General features: G+C 45.2%; 1 protein-coding gene across 1 annotated transcript in view; it reads left to right on the forward strand.

The window, feature by feature from the left end:
- GRIN2B (glutamate ionotropic receptor NMDA type subunit 2B) overlaps window positions 1–17369 on the forward strand; it is a 425420-nt gene that overhangs the window by 223995 nt on the left and 184056 nt on the right. The window contains exon 5 of the mRNA XM_030841308.2: window positions 9370–9968. Within this exon, the coding sequence (XP_030697168.2) occupies window positions 9370–9968 (599 nt within the window). The remainder of the gene's footprint in view (window positions 1–9369; window positions 9969–17369) is intronic.

Here is a 17369-nt window from a genome sequence, read left to right on the forward strand (position 1 = left end):
TTTTTTCTCTATCTATTTCATTTTTTCCCAACTTTTCCTATTCCCCTACCTTCTTCGCTTGCGTTTACTTAAAAGCACGTTGATTCAGTCACAGAATGTGGTTGTTGCTGAACTTGTCAGCTCGCTGTTTTATAGAAAAGGACCTCTTAATAAAAATACAAGTCGGTCCATCTGAGAGTTGTTTTCATGTGCATAATGGCACAGGCCACAGTGAGGGATTTTAATTTCAGATGAAATATAAGAGCCGTGTTAAGATTTTGGCATCTTGATACCTTCCAGAGGAGGACAAGCACGTTTGCGGAAGTTCTCTTGGTATTCTCCAGGCCTTCTGCTCCCCGACTTAATTCTTTAATTCTCTTGGGTATCTTAGCAAGAGGGATAGGCCTTTTTATTCTTCTCCCCTTATTGCCCTGTCTGTTGCTTGTAAGCTTTCTTCTTGCTATAAAATCATCTCTGAGACCTAGAATAGGAAGAACCTTGTAGACGTTCTCAAAGTGAATACTTTTAGTCTGTTTCTCAGCTGTGGCTTAAATTCAGCGACTGAAGCACATCCAAGAGGGAGACTCAGGGAAGAAAACGGAACAAAAGTCAAGGAGAAAGTGAAATTATCTTCTGAAAGAACAAATAAGAAAAAGACTGCTGGCTTCTGGGGGAGTTGTTTCGTTATCCAGAATGGCTCTTAGACTAGCTCAATCTGCTTGAATATCTGTTCATGGGCTCTTGAAAACCCAGAGTGTTCTCCTTTGTGTGCCATGGTTTACAAAGAATGAATCTGGCAGGGAAGATCATGATTCTTCACCGGTGAGCTTCCTTTGTGTGTTTCAGTCATGGTATTGCTGATGAATGGCGAGGTTGGAGAACATCGGGTGCTTCTTTCCTTCTTGCAGGGCATTGCTCACTAAATTGACACTATCCAAACCCACCCTAAATAGGTACCGCCAGCCTTAGTCACCTGAAAAAAAAATGATGGTTGGAATCAGAATTTATAGTCACCAAAGAGGGGGTCTTGGAGTTAGTTCGGGGAGAGAAAATCCCCTCCTCGTGTTGGGAGAGGAAAGACATTTTGTCCCCATGTTCTGCTTCTGCCTTGTGCTCAGCATGGAAGAAGTAGAGAAGAAATACCCAGGACGAAACCAGCCAGGGTGAACCTGGCCTCTTAATCCATGATTTCTACACTCACCTTCTAAATCTGATAGTAGTGGAGAAAGTTTTCAGCAAAAGCCTAGTGATTCTAGACTTTTATCAAACACAGATCCTCCTTAAGAACTGAATTCAGAAGGAAAACAGCAGGACTTTTTTGCTCATATACTAGGAGGAAGGACTCGGAGAAAAATCAGATTTATTTACTCTGAAATTACTTTAATGTCCTAGCAGGCTCCTAATCCCTATGATGTTATAAATTACCAAGATTTGAGTGGTGTGGGAGACTTTAAAATACTGGAAAAATACATTGTCAATGCGATAGCCAACAAAAATAAACTAGATTTGAGGATTATCTGGTTGAAACATCGATTGCCACGTTTTTTAGTTGAGGTGTAATTGGCATGTGATGTTATATTAATTTCGAGTGTGCAATATAACGATTCCATATTTGTAAATACTGTGAAATGATCACATTAAGTCTGTTACCATTCGTCACCATACATATTACAAAACTTTCTTCTTTTCTTGTGATGAGAACTTTTAAGATTTACTCTCTTAGCAATTTTCAAACATGCAATACAGTATTATTAAATGTGGTCATCAGGTTGTACATTGCATCCCAATGAGGTATTTATTTTATAACTGGAAGTTTGTACCTTTGACCCCCTTCACCCATTTCACTCACCCCATCACGCCCCACCTCTGGCAACCACCGTTCTGTTCTCTGTGTCTATGAGCTTGGCTTGTTTGTTTGTTTCGTTTTGTCTTGATTTGATTCATTTGTTTTGTTTTGTTTTTTAGAGTCCACATACAAGTGAACTCATACGGTATTTGTCTTTCTCCGCCTAATTTATTTCACTTAGCATAATGCCCTCAAGGTCCATCCACGTTGTCACAAATGGCAAGCTTCCATTTCTTTTATGGCTGAGTAATACAGAAGCAAAAATAAACAAGTGGTACTACATCAAACTAAAAAGCTCTGCACAGCAAAAGAAATCATCAACAAAATGAAAAGGCAGTCTACTGAAGGGGAGAAATATTTGTAAATCATATATCTGATAATCATATGTCTTCTATATAAAGAACTCATAAAACTCAATAGCAAAAATAGAAACAATCATTAAAAAATGGTCAGAGGACTTGGGTAGATATTTTTCCAAAGAAGACATGCAGGTGGCCAATGGGCACGTGAAAAGATGCTTGGCGTCACAGATCATCAGGGAATGCAAATCAAAACCACAGTGAGATATGACCTCACACCTATTAGAATGGATTATAAAAAAGATAAAAAATGACAAGAGTTGGAGAGGACGTGGAGAAAAGGGAACCCTCGTGCACTGTTGATGGGAACATAAACTGGTTCAGCCACTGTGGAAAACAGTATGGCAGTTCCTCAAAAAATTAAAAATAGAACTACCATATGATTCAGCAATTCTACTTCTGGGTATTTATCTGAAGAAAATGAAAATACTAACTAGAAAAGATACATGAACCCTCCCATGTTCATTGCAGTATTATTTACAGTAGCCAAGATGTGAAACCAACCTAAGTGCCCACTGATGGATGAATGGATAAAGAAATTGTGAATACACACAGAAACACACACAATGGAAAATTACCACATTTTAAAATTCAACAAATATTTACTGGGAGTCCACTTTGGGCCAGGCCCCATTCTAGGTGTTGGGTTATGGCAATGAGCAAATAAATCGATCCTTGCCTTCACGGTGTTGACACTCTAGTTGGCACGAGGCATACGTTCATAATAAATACATCACGTCATCTGTTCGATGGTGATAAATGCTATGGCAAAAAGCAAAAGTGGAGCAGGATAAGGGGGCTCAGGCCTCCCTGCGACAGGAGAGGGCGGCTGTCGCATCGCATTGCAGGGTCAGGTTTGGGCTTTGTTGAGAAGGTGAGGTTTTAGCAAAGACTTGAACCTGGTGTGTGTGTTAGCCCTGTGAGTGAGTACCTGGGTAGCTGGAGGAAGTGTTTCAGGCAGAGGAAATAGCTTGAAATAAAGGTCTGGAGCGGGAATGAGTATCCTTAAGAGCAGTCAGCGTGCTTGGAGGAGAGAGAGGGTGAGAGTCAGAGGATGTGGGATCTGAGGGGCAGTGGGGTCCGAATCAAGGGTGTTGGCTTTTTCCTTTTAGGGAGTTGGGAAGCTATTGAGGGTTTGGGGCAGAAGGTAACATCTTATAATTTAAGCTTTAAAAGGATCATCCTGCTTCTTTGTTGAGCATGAGACTGGGGCAGAGGCAGGGGGTCCAGTTAGCAGGCCCTTTCAGTGATGGGTGAAGGATGAGGGTGGCTCAAACAAAGTGGGTAAAAAAAGGTTGTGTTCTAGATACCTTTCGAAGGTCAGGCGGTCACGGTGTCCTGACTGATTGGATGTAGGATTCCAGAGAAGGAGAGCAGCTGGCAGTGGAAGGATAGAGTTGCCTTTAACTGAAATGGGAAAGGCCGAGTTCAGTTTTGGAAGTGTTGGAGATGTTTCAAAGATATCCAAGCAGAGCTGTCAGGTAGGCAGTTTGATGTACAGGTTGGAAGTTTTGGAGACAGAAGTGTGAGAGTGATCATCATGGAAAAGGGATTTAAAGCGGGAGACTGAGTGAGATTTCCGAGGAGGTGAATGTCGATAGAAATGAAATGAACACCAAGGATTGACCCTGGGGCACTCCAGCTTCGAAAGGCCGGAGGGAAGAGGAGGAACCAGCAAAGAAGATGGAGGAACAGCAACCAGTAAGGTAGGAGGAGGATCAAGAGAATGTGAAGCCCTGGAAACCAAGGGAAGAAACCGTATCTTGGAGCAAGTGATCACCCAAGTCAAAGGCTGCAGACGGATGTGGAGTTGGCAATAGCAAGGTCACCGCTGCCTTTCACAAGAGGATTTTTAGAGGAGTGGTGGGGTCAAAAGTCTGGCTGAAGTTAGTGCGAGAGAGAAGTGGGCAAGAGGAGTTGGAAGAAGTAAGTATAGATGATGCTGTCGTGGAATTTGCTGCAGAGAGGAGTGAAGAAGTGGCTGGTACACTTTCTGACTCTCTGGCTGGCTCCAAGGTGGATTCCCCTCACATTTTGTAAGAGCGCACAGCTCTTCAGCCATACCTTATTTCCGTGAAGTGGCTATGAGCCATCAGCGTAGAAGTTTGGAACCGGTTGAGGTCATCAAGGTCATTTCAGTTCATCTCCCACCTGACAATGGAATCTTCTTTGTAATATTAATACAACCAACATTTACGTTTTTTTCATGTGCCACCTAGGGATCCAGAGATGAATAAGGCACAGTTCCTGCTCTTGAGAAACATACCTTTTTTAATGGCATGAGGCAGGCATATATGCTTCCCAAGAGAAAAGAGAACCTTCTTCATACACTCTAGGTAGGAGTGTAAATTGGTGTAGCCACTATGGAAAACAGTATGGAGGTTCCTCAAAAAACTAAAAATAGAACTGCCATATGACCCAGCAATCCCACTCCCGGGTATATATCTGAAAAAGAAATCACTAAAAAGATACACGCACCCCAATGTTCATAGCAGCATTATTTACAGTTGCCAAGATATGGAAGCAACCTAAGTGTCCATCAGCAGATGAATGGGTTCACGAGATGTGGTATATATATACAATGTAATACTACTCAGCCATAAAAAAATGAAGTTTTGTCATTTGCAGCAGCATAGATGGACTTACATTAAGTGAAATAAGTCAGAAAAAGACAAATACTGTATGATATCACTTACATATGGAATGTAAAAAATACAACAAACTAGTGAATATAACAAAGAAGCCGACTCACAGGTATAGAGAACAAACTAGTGGTTACTAGTGGGAAAAGGAACGGGGGAGGGGCATTATGCGGGAGCGGATTAAGAGGCACAAACTATTAGGTATAAAATAAGCTACAAGGATATATTTTACAGCATCCTGGGGAATATGGCCAATATTCTATAATAGCTATAAACGGAGTATAACCTTTAAAAGTTGTGAATCACTGTATTGTACATGTGTAACACATAATTTTGTACATCAACTATACTTCAATAAAAACTTTTAAAAATATATAAATATTATGATAGAGGCATGTATAAAATATTGCAGAAGCACAGGGGAGACAGAACTAACTTGACCTGGGGAAGTTAGAAAAGGTGATATGCATAAAAAAGCTGACATTTGAACTAGGTCTGAAAGATGAGCATGACATTTTCCAGATGGAGTGCTGAGGAGAATCCCTTTATCAGGTAATAATCCAGCTCCTTTTTGAATGTTTATAACTACAGAGAGCTCCCTACCTTATGAGGCCCATTTCATTTTAAATAGCTGTAATTGTTGCAGATGTACTTTCTACATTGAGCCAAGCAGTGCCTTTTACTATTTCTGCTCATTGGTCCCGGTTTTCTCCTCTGGAGCTAATGGGCAGAGACTTATCTTTCTACCATATAAGTCATTTCTATATTTGCAAATAGTCATCTCTTTTCCATGTTGAAAAAAGGGAAATGGATAAAGTCTCCAGTTGCGTTCCCTGAGAAGCTGACCTGAGACTAAGTTGGTGGACAGGGGGTTTAGGAGGGAATGCTTTTGAGATCAACACCATGAAAGGAAGGGAAGATTGGGCAGGAGTGGGCAGAGAGAGAAATACAGGTGACGCAGTATTAATGGAAGCTTGTGGGAAGTTCTGAAGATAGACTCATCCCTCAGCGTTGCCTAGAAATAGGGCAAGAGGACCAGGTCTTTAGGCGCCATGACCACCAGTCATTCAATGCATTCTACCCCAGGAAGGGGACGTGACTTTGGGCCAGGTGGTTCTCTTCAGCTGACACAGTCCCCAAAGTGGGATGGCAGCTGAAACCAATTGCTAGGGGCACCAGCTGGGGTAGTTAATCCCTTATGTCTGAAGTGGATCTGGAAGGGATCTCAGTGATGCAGAAGAAGCATCTCATGTACTGCTAATTCTTTAGGCAGCTGTTTTCTGAGACAGTTAATAGAATGAAAAAAAGTACCTGTTTTTGTTTCTTCTTATTGGCAAATAAACACCCTGAACATCAACGTGATGAGGTTCACCATAACAGTTCCAGACTGATGGGGTCTCATGTACAATCGTGTCTCCCCTGTGCTGACTGCACCTATCAGTCATGATAGCCTTTTACCTAGGACTGCTTTAAGGGGCTCTCAAGGCAAGTGGAAGAAGTACATTCACGCAATAAATTTGACTGGGAATCTTCCCAAGGAGGACGAGACTGCTCCAAGGAGCCCTGCACATAACATTTTGTAATGACATTAGGAGAATAAAAATGTAAGTGTGGAAGCATAGTGAGCTGAATTAGATCCCTGTCCTTCATCCTAGAAGATGCTGCTTCTTGTGGTGATCACAGTGCATGCTGGGAGCCTGCAAAGATGGATGTTGGCCACCAGTTCTTTCCACTCCGTGCACACGTGACGATTGCTCTTTGATCTGTGGCTGTGACCATAATTTGCAAAGTCTGTCACTGCTTACAACTTTTAGTTAGCCCAAAGCTTTGTTGAAAAGGAGCTGTCCCATTCCCAATTACCATACACCAGACTGATGGGTCAACTAAATGAATAATGCTGGACCACTCATTATACTGGGAAACATTTGCCCAAGCTATAACTTTGTCTCTCGATTCCTGTTTGGTTTCATTAACCTCCTCTTGGTGCCACAGCTAAAATGGCCGTGTAAGGCATCCTTATTTAATGAAGGATTGGCAAGATAAAATGGTTGAACTGGGCATTGACGGGAGCAGAGGAATCGGAAGAAGGATGATTGTGGAGGAAGGGAGAAGTAGAAGGCTAGATGGAGATGTGGTGAGGGTTAGATGGAGCCATATTAATTTTTCTCTTTTCTTACTTTCACCATATATTGGCTTTCTTCACATAGTAGCTGGCGGTTTCTTTAGGAGCTCATTTATAATTGTGAGCGAGTGTTAAGAGAAGACTAAGAGAGAAGAGGGTCAGGTTGGTATGTAGTAGATTGGTTTTCTTTTAAAGTCAGTCTCATTAGCATGGGCTCATTTGCTAAGGACCGTCCTGCCCCCTCCATGGGTTTCCTTTCAAGGCTGTCTCTAGCTGTGTATTTGAACCAGCTGTGGTTTCACTGTAGATGCAGCTTTGTGGGTATTCAAGAACCTCCTTACGATATGTTCATTTATCATAGAATGGGTAGACTTACTTTGTTTACAGTGGGGACCCCTCCCATCCTAAGCCTGTGCATTTTAAGGTAATTTAAAAGCTTTTGTCACTTTGTCATGTCCACTGGGCTGGTGAAAACTCAAGTGATAATACGTCTCATTTGAGAATTCCCCAAATTCCCTAACTTAGCTGGAACTAACAAGGAGACCAAATGGCTGTCCCTTTAAAGTGATAACCATTCTGGGTGAGTTGCTCTGTCTCAGGGCCTTCCTTTCCTGTAGTTGTGGTTCGCTGCGGGCCCCTGACAAGTCTTGTCATAATTAAACTTTGTTGTCCTGGATTCCCACTCTATCCTACGCCCTAAGGACAAGGTCAGCTTCCCCTGAAGAGCAGTACATAGTGGCACTGAAGCAGAAGACCAGGAGCAGGGACTGGCCACATACGAAGCCACTGTTCTATCCTGAATTAATTTCCATTCCCTCCCCTCCCATTCTTGCTGCCCCACCCTCTCTACTTCTCTGAATTCCACTGTCCTACCAGGCTCCTCCTTGACTGGATATTGAAGCCAGGGGAGGGAGCCATTATAAGCACCATTTTACCCTTAGCGGAAAGAGTTGCCCCGAGACGACGAGGCAGCTACTGTTTCATTCTGGATCGCTTGCGGGGAATGTGACGAGTTCAAGCCACGTGAAGCACACACAGCTCTGGCAGAGCCTCGAGGGGCTGGCGGCTTTCGTTGCCCAATCAGGGTCTTTGGACACCAGCTGGATAGTTCCCAGCCTGCATTTTTTTTTTTTTTCAATAGCGGTTGCCCAAAAAATACTCCGCGGTTTCTCAGCTGTACAACAATGTGTTCCTGAACTAAGAAATCACTGCATCATTTTTGTTTAAAAGCCTGATCTCTTGTAACCATACTTTGAAGCTCTAGTTTGGGGAATAAAAAAGAACTGCCCCTTTGAATTAAAGACACAATTTTGTTAGCTTGGATTGTTATAAAATGGAGATGAACCATCAGATAGGTGATAGGGGCCACTGACCAAGAAAAGAGATGTCGTTACCCAGGAGGAAGTCAGGGGAAAATGGACTGAAAGAGAAGGACAAGGCTGAGAGGGTCTTCACTGTGTGGCTTCAGATTCTTCTAGCTGTAAGATCTAGACAAAATGCAGGGCTTGACATCTCCAAACAGCAGGTGAAATACAGCTTAAAATGGGACCCATTTAAAATGGCTTCTCCCTCAAGAGGTGGGAGGAAACATAAGATGTTTAGAATTGACAGAGGGTTGTGTGCAATACACAGGTCAGACGGAGACCCGTGGCATTACATAGGTAAGAGAAAGAACAATCCTTTCTATGTTGTTCTCATATAAAGCTTAATCATATATGACCTTAAAGACAAGTCATTCTACCTTGCAGCTGACACGTACTACTTGTGCATTACTCTACCTACATACCTCATTGTCAGAGTAGAAGACAGAGAGAAAATTCCATGTGCATTTCACCTAACAATTATGTGTTTATAGAAAATCTTGTATTACAGCGTGCCTCCCTGCTAGCCATACCTGAGTACCACCCACCTGCTGGGCGACTAGAGGTAGATTTAAGGGCAGATTGATGGCATTTTGGATTCTTCACTCCGATTGAATAATACATATCCCCAATTGATGAATCCAAAAGCCTCAAAAAATGGAAAGTGTGTGTTTGTGTTCATATAACTCCTTTGACAGCAAAACCTGACCTGAACTGACATGACGCTGTTTACAGTCTTTATCCCACTTTATGTGACCCTTCACATGTTTTGCTCTAGAAATACTAGCATATTTGATTTTAGGAAGCTGCCTGAGGCTCTGCAGTAGCCCCAAGGATTTCAGACAAGAAGAGTATAGACCCATGTCGATCTTCTCAAGAGGAAGGTTTTAGGAAGGAAAGTATTACAAATGTTTGCAATTTAAACATATCCAATTTTAGAGGCATTGTGTGGAAAAAGTAAATAATGAACACAAACCTTTGTATCCAGATGGTCCAAACTCTCCCTCACCATCTTCGTTTTGGTTTTTCTCTCTCTCTTTCTTTGTGTTCATGACTTTAGGATGAGTCCTCAATGTTCTTCCAGTTCGGCCCATCGATTGAACAACAAGCTTCCGTGATGCTCAATATCATGGAGGAGTATGACTGGTACATCTTCTCTATCGTCACCACCTACTTCCCTGGCTACCAGGACTTTGTAAACAAGATTCGCAGCACCATCGAGAATAGCTTCGTGGGCTGGGAGTTAGAGGAAGTCCTCCTGCTGGACATGTCCCTGGATGATGGAGATTCTAAGATCCAGAACCAGCTCAAGAAACTTCAAAGCCCCATCATTCTTCTTTATTGTACTAAGGAAGAAGCCACCTACATCTTCGAAGTGGCTAACTCAGTAGGGCTGACTGGCTACGGCTACACGTGGATTGTGCCTAGTCTGGTGGCAGGGGACACAGACACAGTGCCCTCGGAGTTCCCCACCGGGCTCATCTCTGTGTCCTATGATGAATGGGACTATGGCCTCCCTGCCAGAGTGAGGGATGGAATCGCCATCATCACCACCGCCGCTTCCGACATGCTTTCCGAACACAGCTTCATCCCCGAGCCCAAGAGCAGCTGTTACAACACCCACGAGAAGAGAATCTACCAGTCCAATATGCTGAACAGGTGAGTGTGGGAGGTCAGAGGAGAGCTTCCAAGACTGGGTTGGATGTTCAGAAACTGTGGGAGGGGCAGTTCAAGAGGTCTGAGGTTGAAGACTGGTGTTGGGGTGGCGATCGTTCGTGACGGTGGGAGACCCGGATCCAGAGCTCGCTGCGCTGTGTGCTTGTTCTAAGAAATGCAAAACATCTCCCTCTTCTCGACCACCTCCCGTGTGCCGGGTCTCACTCCGAGCGTTTCGTGTGTTCGACCTCATTTAACCCTCAAGGTGACAACTCTCATTAGGCAGCTTTTAAAAATTGTTTCATTTTATAATACAAGAGAATAGGCTTGTCCGAAGTCACGCTGAAAGTAAGAGGTGCAGTTTGGAGTTGAACCCAGGTCTCTCTGACCGCTACACGCCTGATCACTATGAAAGATGAGACAGACGTAGAAATGAGGGAAGACCAGCCCCCTTACCTTTGGGACACTGCTGTACCGAGAGGGAATGGGGAATAGGGTCCATGGGTCTGTAGGCACATGAAGAGGATTCGTCCCTTGGTTTTTAATCTGCCTTTGCTTCGCCTTTCTCTGCCTTTGAGATTAAGTGCTGGTGTAGAGCAGCTTTGATGGCGGCTGTCAGTCTGGCTTATTGAACGAGAAGAAGGTGTGGGTGGAATCCCCCTCCCCCGACCTCACCTCAGAATCCAGCTACGATGGCAGCACATCCTCTTAGGGGCCATCGTGTGACCAAGTGGGGTAGAAAATTCTACACTGTGCTTTTGTGGTTTTGTTATGTGTATAAAACTGCTACGTGCGTACACTGTAAAAATTCAAACAATATAGAAGAGCTCAAAAAAAAAAAAAAAAAAAGTAAAAACGACCTTAAATCTGACTAGCCAAAACGGTCATTATTGAAATAATTAATGACTGTCTTTCTAGCTGTCTCCCGGTGCGTGTATACCTGTGTGGAGGTACAGCTACAGTTTTCCATAAATGGAAATATACCCAGACGTGCTGTTCAATAACCTGCCTTCCTTTCACTCAACAGTGTATCTTGGGTATCCATTTCACCTTTATTATGAACTATATCAGACATATAGAGAGATATTCAGAAAAACTTAACCCATGCTCAGGTACCCACCACCCAGCTTAAGAAATAAAATATTAGAAAGTGTACTGCAGGGAGGTTGAAATACATTCAGAGGAGGTTGAATGTGTACTGACTTGTACTTATTTAGCTTCTGGAAGGGACTTGGACCCTGTAGCCTCTTGTCTAAGCTCCTAATTCAGAGTTGACACTAAAAGTCATTTTACTGTGGCTGCATCTGTGATCCAATCCTGCTATTCCGCCACCTTGAACTCTCTGCTTTCTCCGCCATCCCTAGTTATCCCTACATGTTGGTACAGACCATCTTGGCGTTCTTCTTGCCTCCCTGGCGATTCTTTCTCAGGCTTTACCTGTCTCTTAAATATTGGTGCTTCTCTGGGGTCTGTCCTCTACCCTCTTTTCTCTTTTCTTTCTGTTTTTCTGGCTGCGCACTGCGGCTTGCAGGATCTTAGTTCCCCGACCAGGGATAGAACCCATGCCCTCGGCAGTGAAAGCTCAGAGCCCTAACCACTGGACCACCAGGGAAGTCCCTAGACTCTCTTCTTTTCTCCTCCATTGCCAAGAATACAATCGATGTCTGTAAGTTCCCCCAGACGGACATCGCTGGCTGAAACCTCTCCCTTGAGCCCCACGTCCGTCTATGTATGACCACATCTGTTCCTTCGGATGCCATGCGCCCTAGAACATACCATACCCAAGGCTGCACAGCTGTCTCCTCTCCCATCAACCCTCCCACCCTCTTCTAGCCACATGGGCAGCGCTTATAAAGGGTACCTCCTGTTACCCAGTCTCCTAAAGTAAAAATGCCCAAGGTGTCCTTGATACCATAGCCCTGACACTGCATAGCCAGCCATGGCCTTGGCTGTGGGCTCGCCTTGGAGAGCTTTCACTTATTTTCGTGCCCGTGGCATCGCCCAGTCCACCTCTTTCTACTCGCATTGCTGCAGGGCCTCTTAAATCTCTTCTGGCTTCCAGTTCTGCTTCTTTTCAATCTCCTTTGCAGCCGGAGTGATCTAAAATGAAAATGTGGTTTCATCACTTTCTTGCTTAACACCTTTCAGCGGCTTCTCATTGCTCCTGTAATAAAGTCCCATCTCCTTAGTGTGGTTTATAGAGCCTTCCACAGCACGAGCCTTCCTAGCTTTCCAAAACCGTCCCCGCCCCTCGTCGCTTCAACACCGCCTTCCTGCCACGCTGAACTTCCCGTGTTCTCTCTCCCTCCCAGCTCCTACTGCTGCCTTGAATGTGCTCCCCAGGCGCCCCTGCCCAGCCATACACAGATGCACGTGCCCCTCTCCCTGCCTCCTTCTCTGCATCCCTCAGGATTCAGTCTTGGCGTCCCTTCCCCTGAAAGCTGAGCCCTGGACTAATATCACTCGGTTACACGCCTGCCCCGCCTCCTGTGCCTTTCCAATAAAGACGATCGTCGTTCTGTGCTTTATTATCTCTCTTCCCTGTAAGTTCTCTGAAAGCGGGGACCCTTCTGTCTTCCTCATTCTCGTGGCACCGGGGAAGACACCTGGAGCAAACGCATGACGTCCTGAGTTGCTGAGCTGCCTGGTGCCTCCCTGCTCTACGGGAGCGTCTGTGTTCTGTTCCTCTTTGCAAGACAAGGGGCACCTCCTTTAAAAACTTACTACATATTCGGTTCTGTACATTCATGTTTTCTCCCTAGTTCAGTTTATTTTCCCAAATATTTGTTCATTGAAACCAAGATGAGCGAACAGAAAACGTCTGCCGAGCAACACAAGGAAATCGAGTGGGTATTACATTGGGGTTCATACATGTGGTTCAGGAATGCCTGCTTTTACCTTAGAGCTTCCTCTGGGTAAGCAGCTCTCTGAAGATAGTATCTCCCATTTGGCTTACTTCACATCAGACTGTAACTGTTATCTCGGAAGCCAGGTCTCTAACCACTGTATCTTTGGAACCACCATTGGTTGTAACCTTTGTCGCCATCTCTTATGGCCCCTCAGGAGGGTGGCTCTCCTCAGTCCTCTGTACCCCGTGCTTAGAGCTTATTGTCAAGAGAACCGCAAGCGCCCACCCCTCCATCTTCTCAAGTGCAGCAGGTCCTAAAAGGAACAAGGACGGCGCAGCCGATTATTCATACATTCCTCCAGTACCAGGGCAGAGCAGAGAGAGAGTCCACCTTCCCTCAGTGTCCCAAGTACACTGTGTAAAGGTCTCACCAGACTTACCAGAGCGTTTCTCCACCAAGCTGTCTCCTCTATGAACCTTCTCATCTGCCCCGGTTCCCCGAATCTTCCAGGCTTCTCCACCTGACTGCCTGCTGGGCATCTCCTCTGGGCTGTCTCCCCTTGTCCATAGACCTGCATCCCTCACTCTTCTCCATTGTCTTTTCCTTCCCCTCCTCCCAAATGCAGCTTCCCGTGGTTCTAGAGTCCAATTCCTAGCCTCGCTTAGCATTTTAATATGTTTTTCTATCAGGACCAGGAAGGATTGGGGTTGATGAACAGGGACTCACAGGAGGACAGCATTCAGCTCATCAGTGCGACTCAATTAGGCATCCTCGGTCAGCGGTCCTCCTCCTTCCCCTGGTCGGAATCCAGCCCCTCCTTCAGAGCTCTGGTCTCACTAGGGTCACTCTTTTAAATAACAGACCAAGCAGCCACAGCGGGAAATCTTGCAAATGCTTAACCGTTGCCTTTGGCCTGATGCTCACCTCCCAGCATCATTAGCAGCAGCAGCCGCAGGAAGGCTCCTCAGGACGTACCTGGGGGTGACCCAGCCAGGGATGGTGCCGGAAATACAGAGTCGGGAAACGTCTTCTGGTCTCACTTTCTGAAAACCCAGTAGCATTCACAGGCCCTGTCGTCCGTCCCCAGAAGCATTGCAAGGGGAGGGAAGTCCCTCATTCATACCTGACCAGACTGTGGCTTTCTTTCCACGCGAGGGAAGTTCCTAAGCCTAGATTTCAGGATCACAGACAGGAGGTTCTGTGACATCCCTGAGTCCTAAAGAGAGACACATATTTGAAGTGATGTACTTGTTAGTTATGGAAGGAAACAAACATCCTCAGAGAGGACCCTTAGAATGAACTATTTCGTTCACTGTCCAGTGAATGCTACTTGTCACGTATCAATCCAGATGCCTTACAGATAACTTCTTAGCTCTTGGAAACTTGGCCCACTGTAGACTTGGAGACTGTCTCCAGATAGGCTACGGGCTGCTGGATAAGGCTTTTTACTAGGGTTGCAAGAAAAATACAGAAACCCAGTTAAATGTGAATTTCAGATCAATGACAAATTTTTTTTTAGCATAAGTGTGCCCCAATATTGCATGGGACATACTGATATTAAAAGATAATTTGTTGTAATGTTACGGGGCTCCTGAATTTTTTTTTTTTTTTTTTTTTGCTAAATATGACCGTTCTACTTTGTACCCTAAGAATTCATTTTAATTATTAGCATTTATTAGCATTCATTTATGCCTTATTAGTAAATGTAGTACAGAGCCCTTATACCAAGACGTGCTGAGAGCATTTTATTCCAACTGGGAACTTTTTTTTTTTTACTTTTTTATGTGAGCCTCTCACTGTTGTGGCCTCTCCCGTTGCGGAGCACAGGCTCCGGACGCGCAGGCTCAGCGGCCATGGCTCACAGGCCCAGCCGCTCCGTGGCATGTGGGATCTTCCTGGACCGGGGCACGAACCCACGTCCCCTGCATCGGCAGGCGGACTCCCAACCACTGCGCCACCAGGGAAGCCCCCAGCTGGGAGCTTTATTTGGTTGAAAGAGTTGGAGAATTTCTTATGCCGTGCATTCTCGAGGTGAAAGATCTTCTTAGCTCCCAAGAAAATTCTGAAACCCTTTTGGTACCAGATGATCTGAAAGTGTTTAGAAAGTGGTCAGACCAGTTGTCTAAACTCTCCCTTACCCCTCTGAGCTAGAGAAGAATTGGTAGCTGTTAATAGGCCCTTGTCTATATTTTTCCTTTATCACTTCCTGGAGGAGCAGTTGACGGTGAGTTTCCTTCTCAATGTGCCTCCAGTACTTGGCCAGTGCGTTTCTCTCACGTAGTTGGTGGCATGCCTGCCACTCACCTCTGGACTCTCTTTCTGTCCTGGGGACCCAGAGCTCCTACTCTTCATACATGGCAACTTTGGGGACTTGTAGAAAGAGCAGTTGTTCTTTGAGATGGCTGGATCTCAACATAGAAAACCTCTTATGAACCTTGCCTAATTATTTTCCCCTTGTGTCCTCAGGTTTCCTACTCAACAGTTGCTTTGCACTATCCCCTGCCACCCCCAAATTCTTCCTTCCCCATGAAACTCACCACCTCTAAAGGCCAGAATCCTCCTCTGGCCCAGCCTTTGAGAGATGGGGATAACCAATGTGAAGAAAGGTGCTTTGTTAGGTTCTTATTAAAAGACCTGTGATGGGGCTTCCCTGGTGGCGCAGTGGTTGAGAGTCCGCCTGCCGATGCCGGGGACACGGGTTCGTGCCCCGGTCCAGGAAGATCCCACATGCCACGGAGCGGCTGGGCCTGTGAGCCATGGCCGCTGAGCCTGCGCGTCCGGAGCCTGTGCTCCGCAACGGGAGAGGCCACAACAGTGAGAGGCCCACGTACTGCAAAAATAAAGAAAGAAAAAAAAGAAAGAGCTGTGATGAACACCATCTTCCTTTAACCTTGGGGCAGACGCCACATCCTTGAAACTATTGTATTAGCGGGATTGTTCCCATGGGATGCCTCCTTGACTCTTGGCCTGGAAAGTGCTGAGACGTTAAGAAATAAACGAGGAATTGAGTCAATTAGTTTTTTAGACACCATGGGCAAGATTGGCTTGGTCATTACCTGTCTCTTAGTTGTTGTTAAATATTCGTGGAGTGCCAAGCGCAGGCAGATTTACGGTAAGGCAAACATGTATTATAGGCTGACTTAATATAATTTACACGTGAACCAGTCAAAAGTTTCCGTGAACGCATAGCTATAAGCGGACTGTCAGGCATGGTGGCCTTTACCTGATTAAAGAAATCTACTAGAATCTAAGGAAATTCCCATTTTTCGTGTGAAATGTTCAGTAAAGCAAGACACAACCTGCGTATATAGAGACAGACTTTATCTGCTCCATGGTGTAGCAGGAAGTATAAATTTGGGAAAATAACTGCAGAATCTAATAACTATCCCGAAAGGCACATTCACTGCTGATTGTAATTCAGGCAAAGCAAGCTTGTTCATGGAGGAATGACGGAATGTGAGCATTATTCAGCTCTGCTGTCTGTCTGTAGTCTTCCACCTTCCTCATGTCACATGTATAGATGGTCATTTCAGCAAGTGATTTTTCTTCTTTCCCTTAAATTCAAACCTGTGAAGAGCGTGCTCAGTGCTTAACACTGAGACCCCTACGTGATTCTTTCCTTGGTCACTATTTGATTCTAGAGCTGACTTGCAAAATTTAAAACTTACCAATGACATATTTGGTGTTTCTTTCTTCTGTCTTCTCTTTCATTTTCCTCCCCCTCCTCTTCCTCCCCACTCTTTTTCCTCCTCCTTTTAAAAACTATTTACAATTTGGAGGAGAGGGCAGGAGACACAGAGGGGGAGTGAGTGGGAAAAGAATTCCATTTCACCGAGGACAATTTTGAGCGGGGGCAGGATGCCCATCTGCGCTGGGCAAGAGGACACAGGTGGTCCAGTATCCACGGGAAGGAATAAGATGGTCTTGAAGAGGAAGGAAATGAGAGCAGAGCAGGCCAGTGGCTCTCCGTGGAGAGAGCAGACAGGCTCATTCTGAGAGTAGACTCTGTCTCAGAAAGCATGTGGGTTGGTGACGATGGTCAGAGTTAAGAAGAGGGTCACAGGTAGATGCTCAGAAGCAGCCCCATTGTCAGCCGGGCTGGTAAAGTTAATAACTCCACTGTTGGTTGCCGTTCTGAATACTTGCGGCACACGCGGCATTGTACAGTTATCTAATTGGCTCTTCACAAAACTCCTGTTCCACGCAGATGTCCTCAGGAGACGTTTTCTGATCACCCTTTTTTTAAAAAATTAATTAATTAATTAATTTTTGGCTGTGTAGGGTCTTCGTTTCTGTGCGAGGGCTTTCTCTAGTTGCGGCAAGCGGGGGCCACTCTTCATCGCGGTATGCAGGCCTCTCACTATCGCGGCCTCTCTTGTTGCGGAGCACAGGCTCCGGACGCGCAGGCTCAGTAGTTGTGGCTCACGGGCCCAGTTGCTCCGCGGCATGTGGGATCTTCCCGGACCGGGGCACGAACCCGTGTCCCCTGCATTGGCAGGTGGACTCTCAACCACTGCGCCACCAGGGACGCCCTGGTCACCCTTTTAAGGGCAGC

Source organism: Globicephala melas, chromosome 10 (genome assembly GCF_963455315.2).
Source record: "Globicephala melas chromosome 10, mGloMel1.2, whole genome shotgun sequence".
Taxonomy (NCBI): Eukaryota; Metazoa; Chordata; class Mammalia; order Artiodactyla; family Delphinidae; genus Globicephala; species Globicephala melas.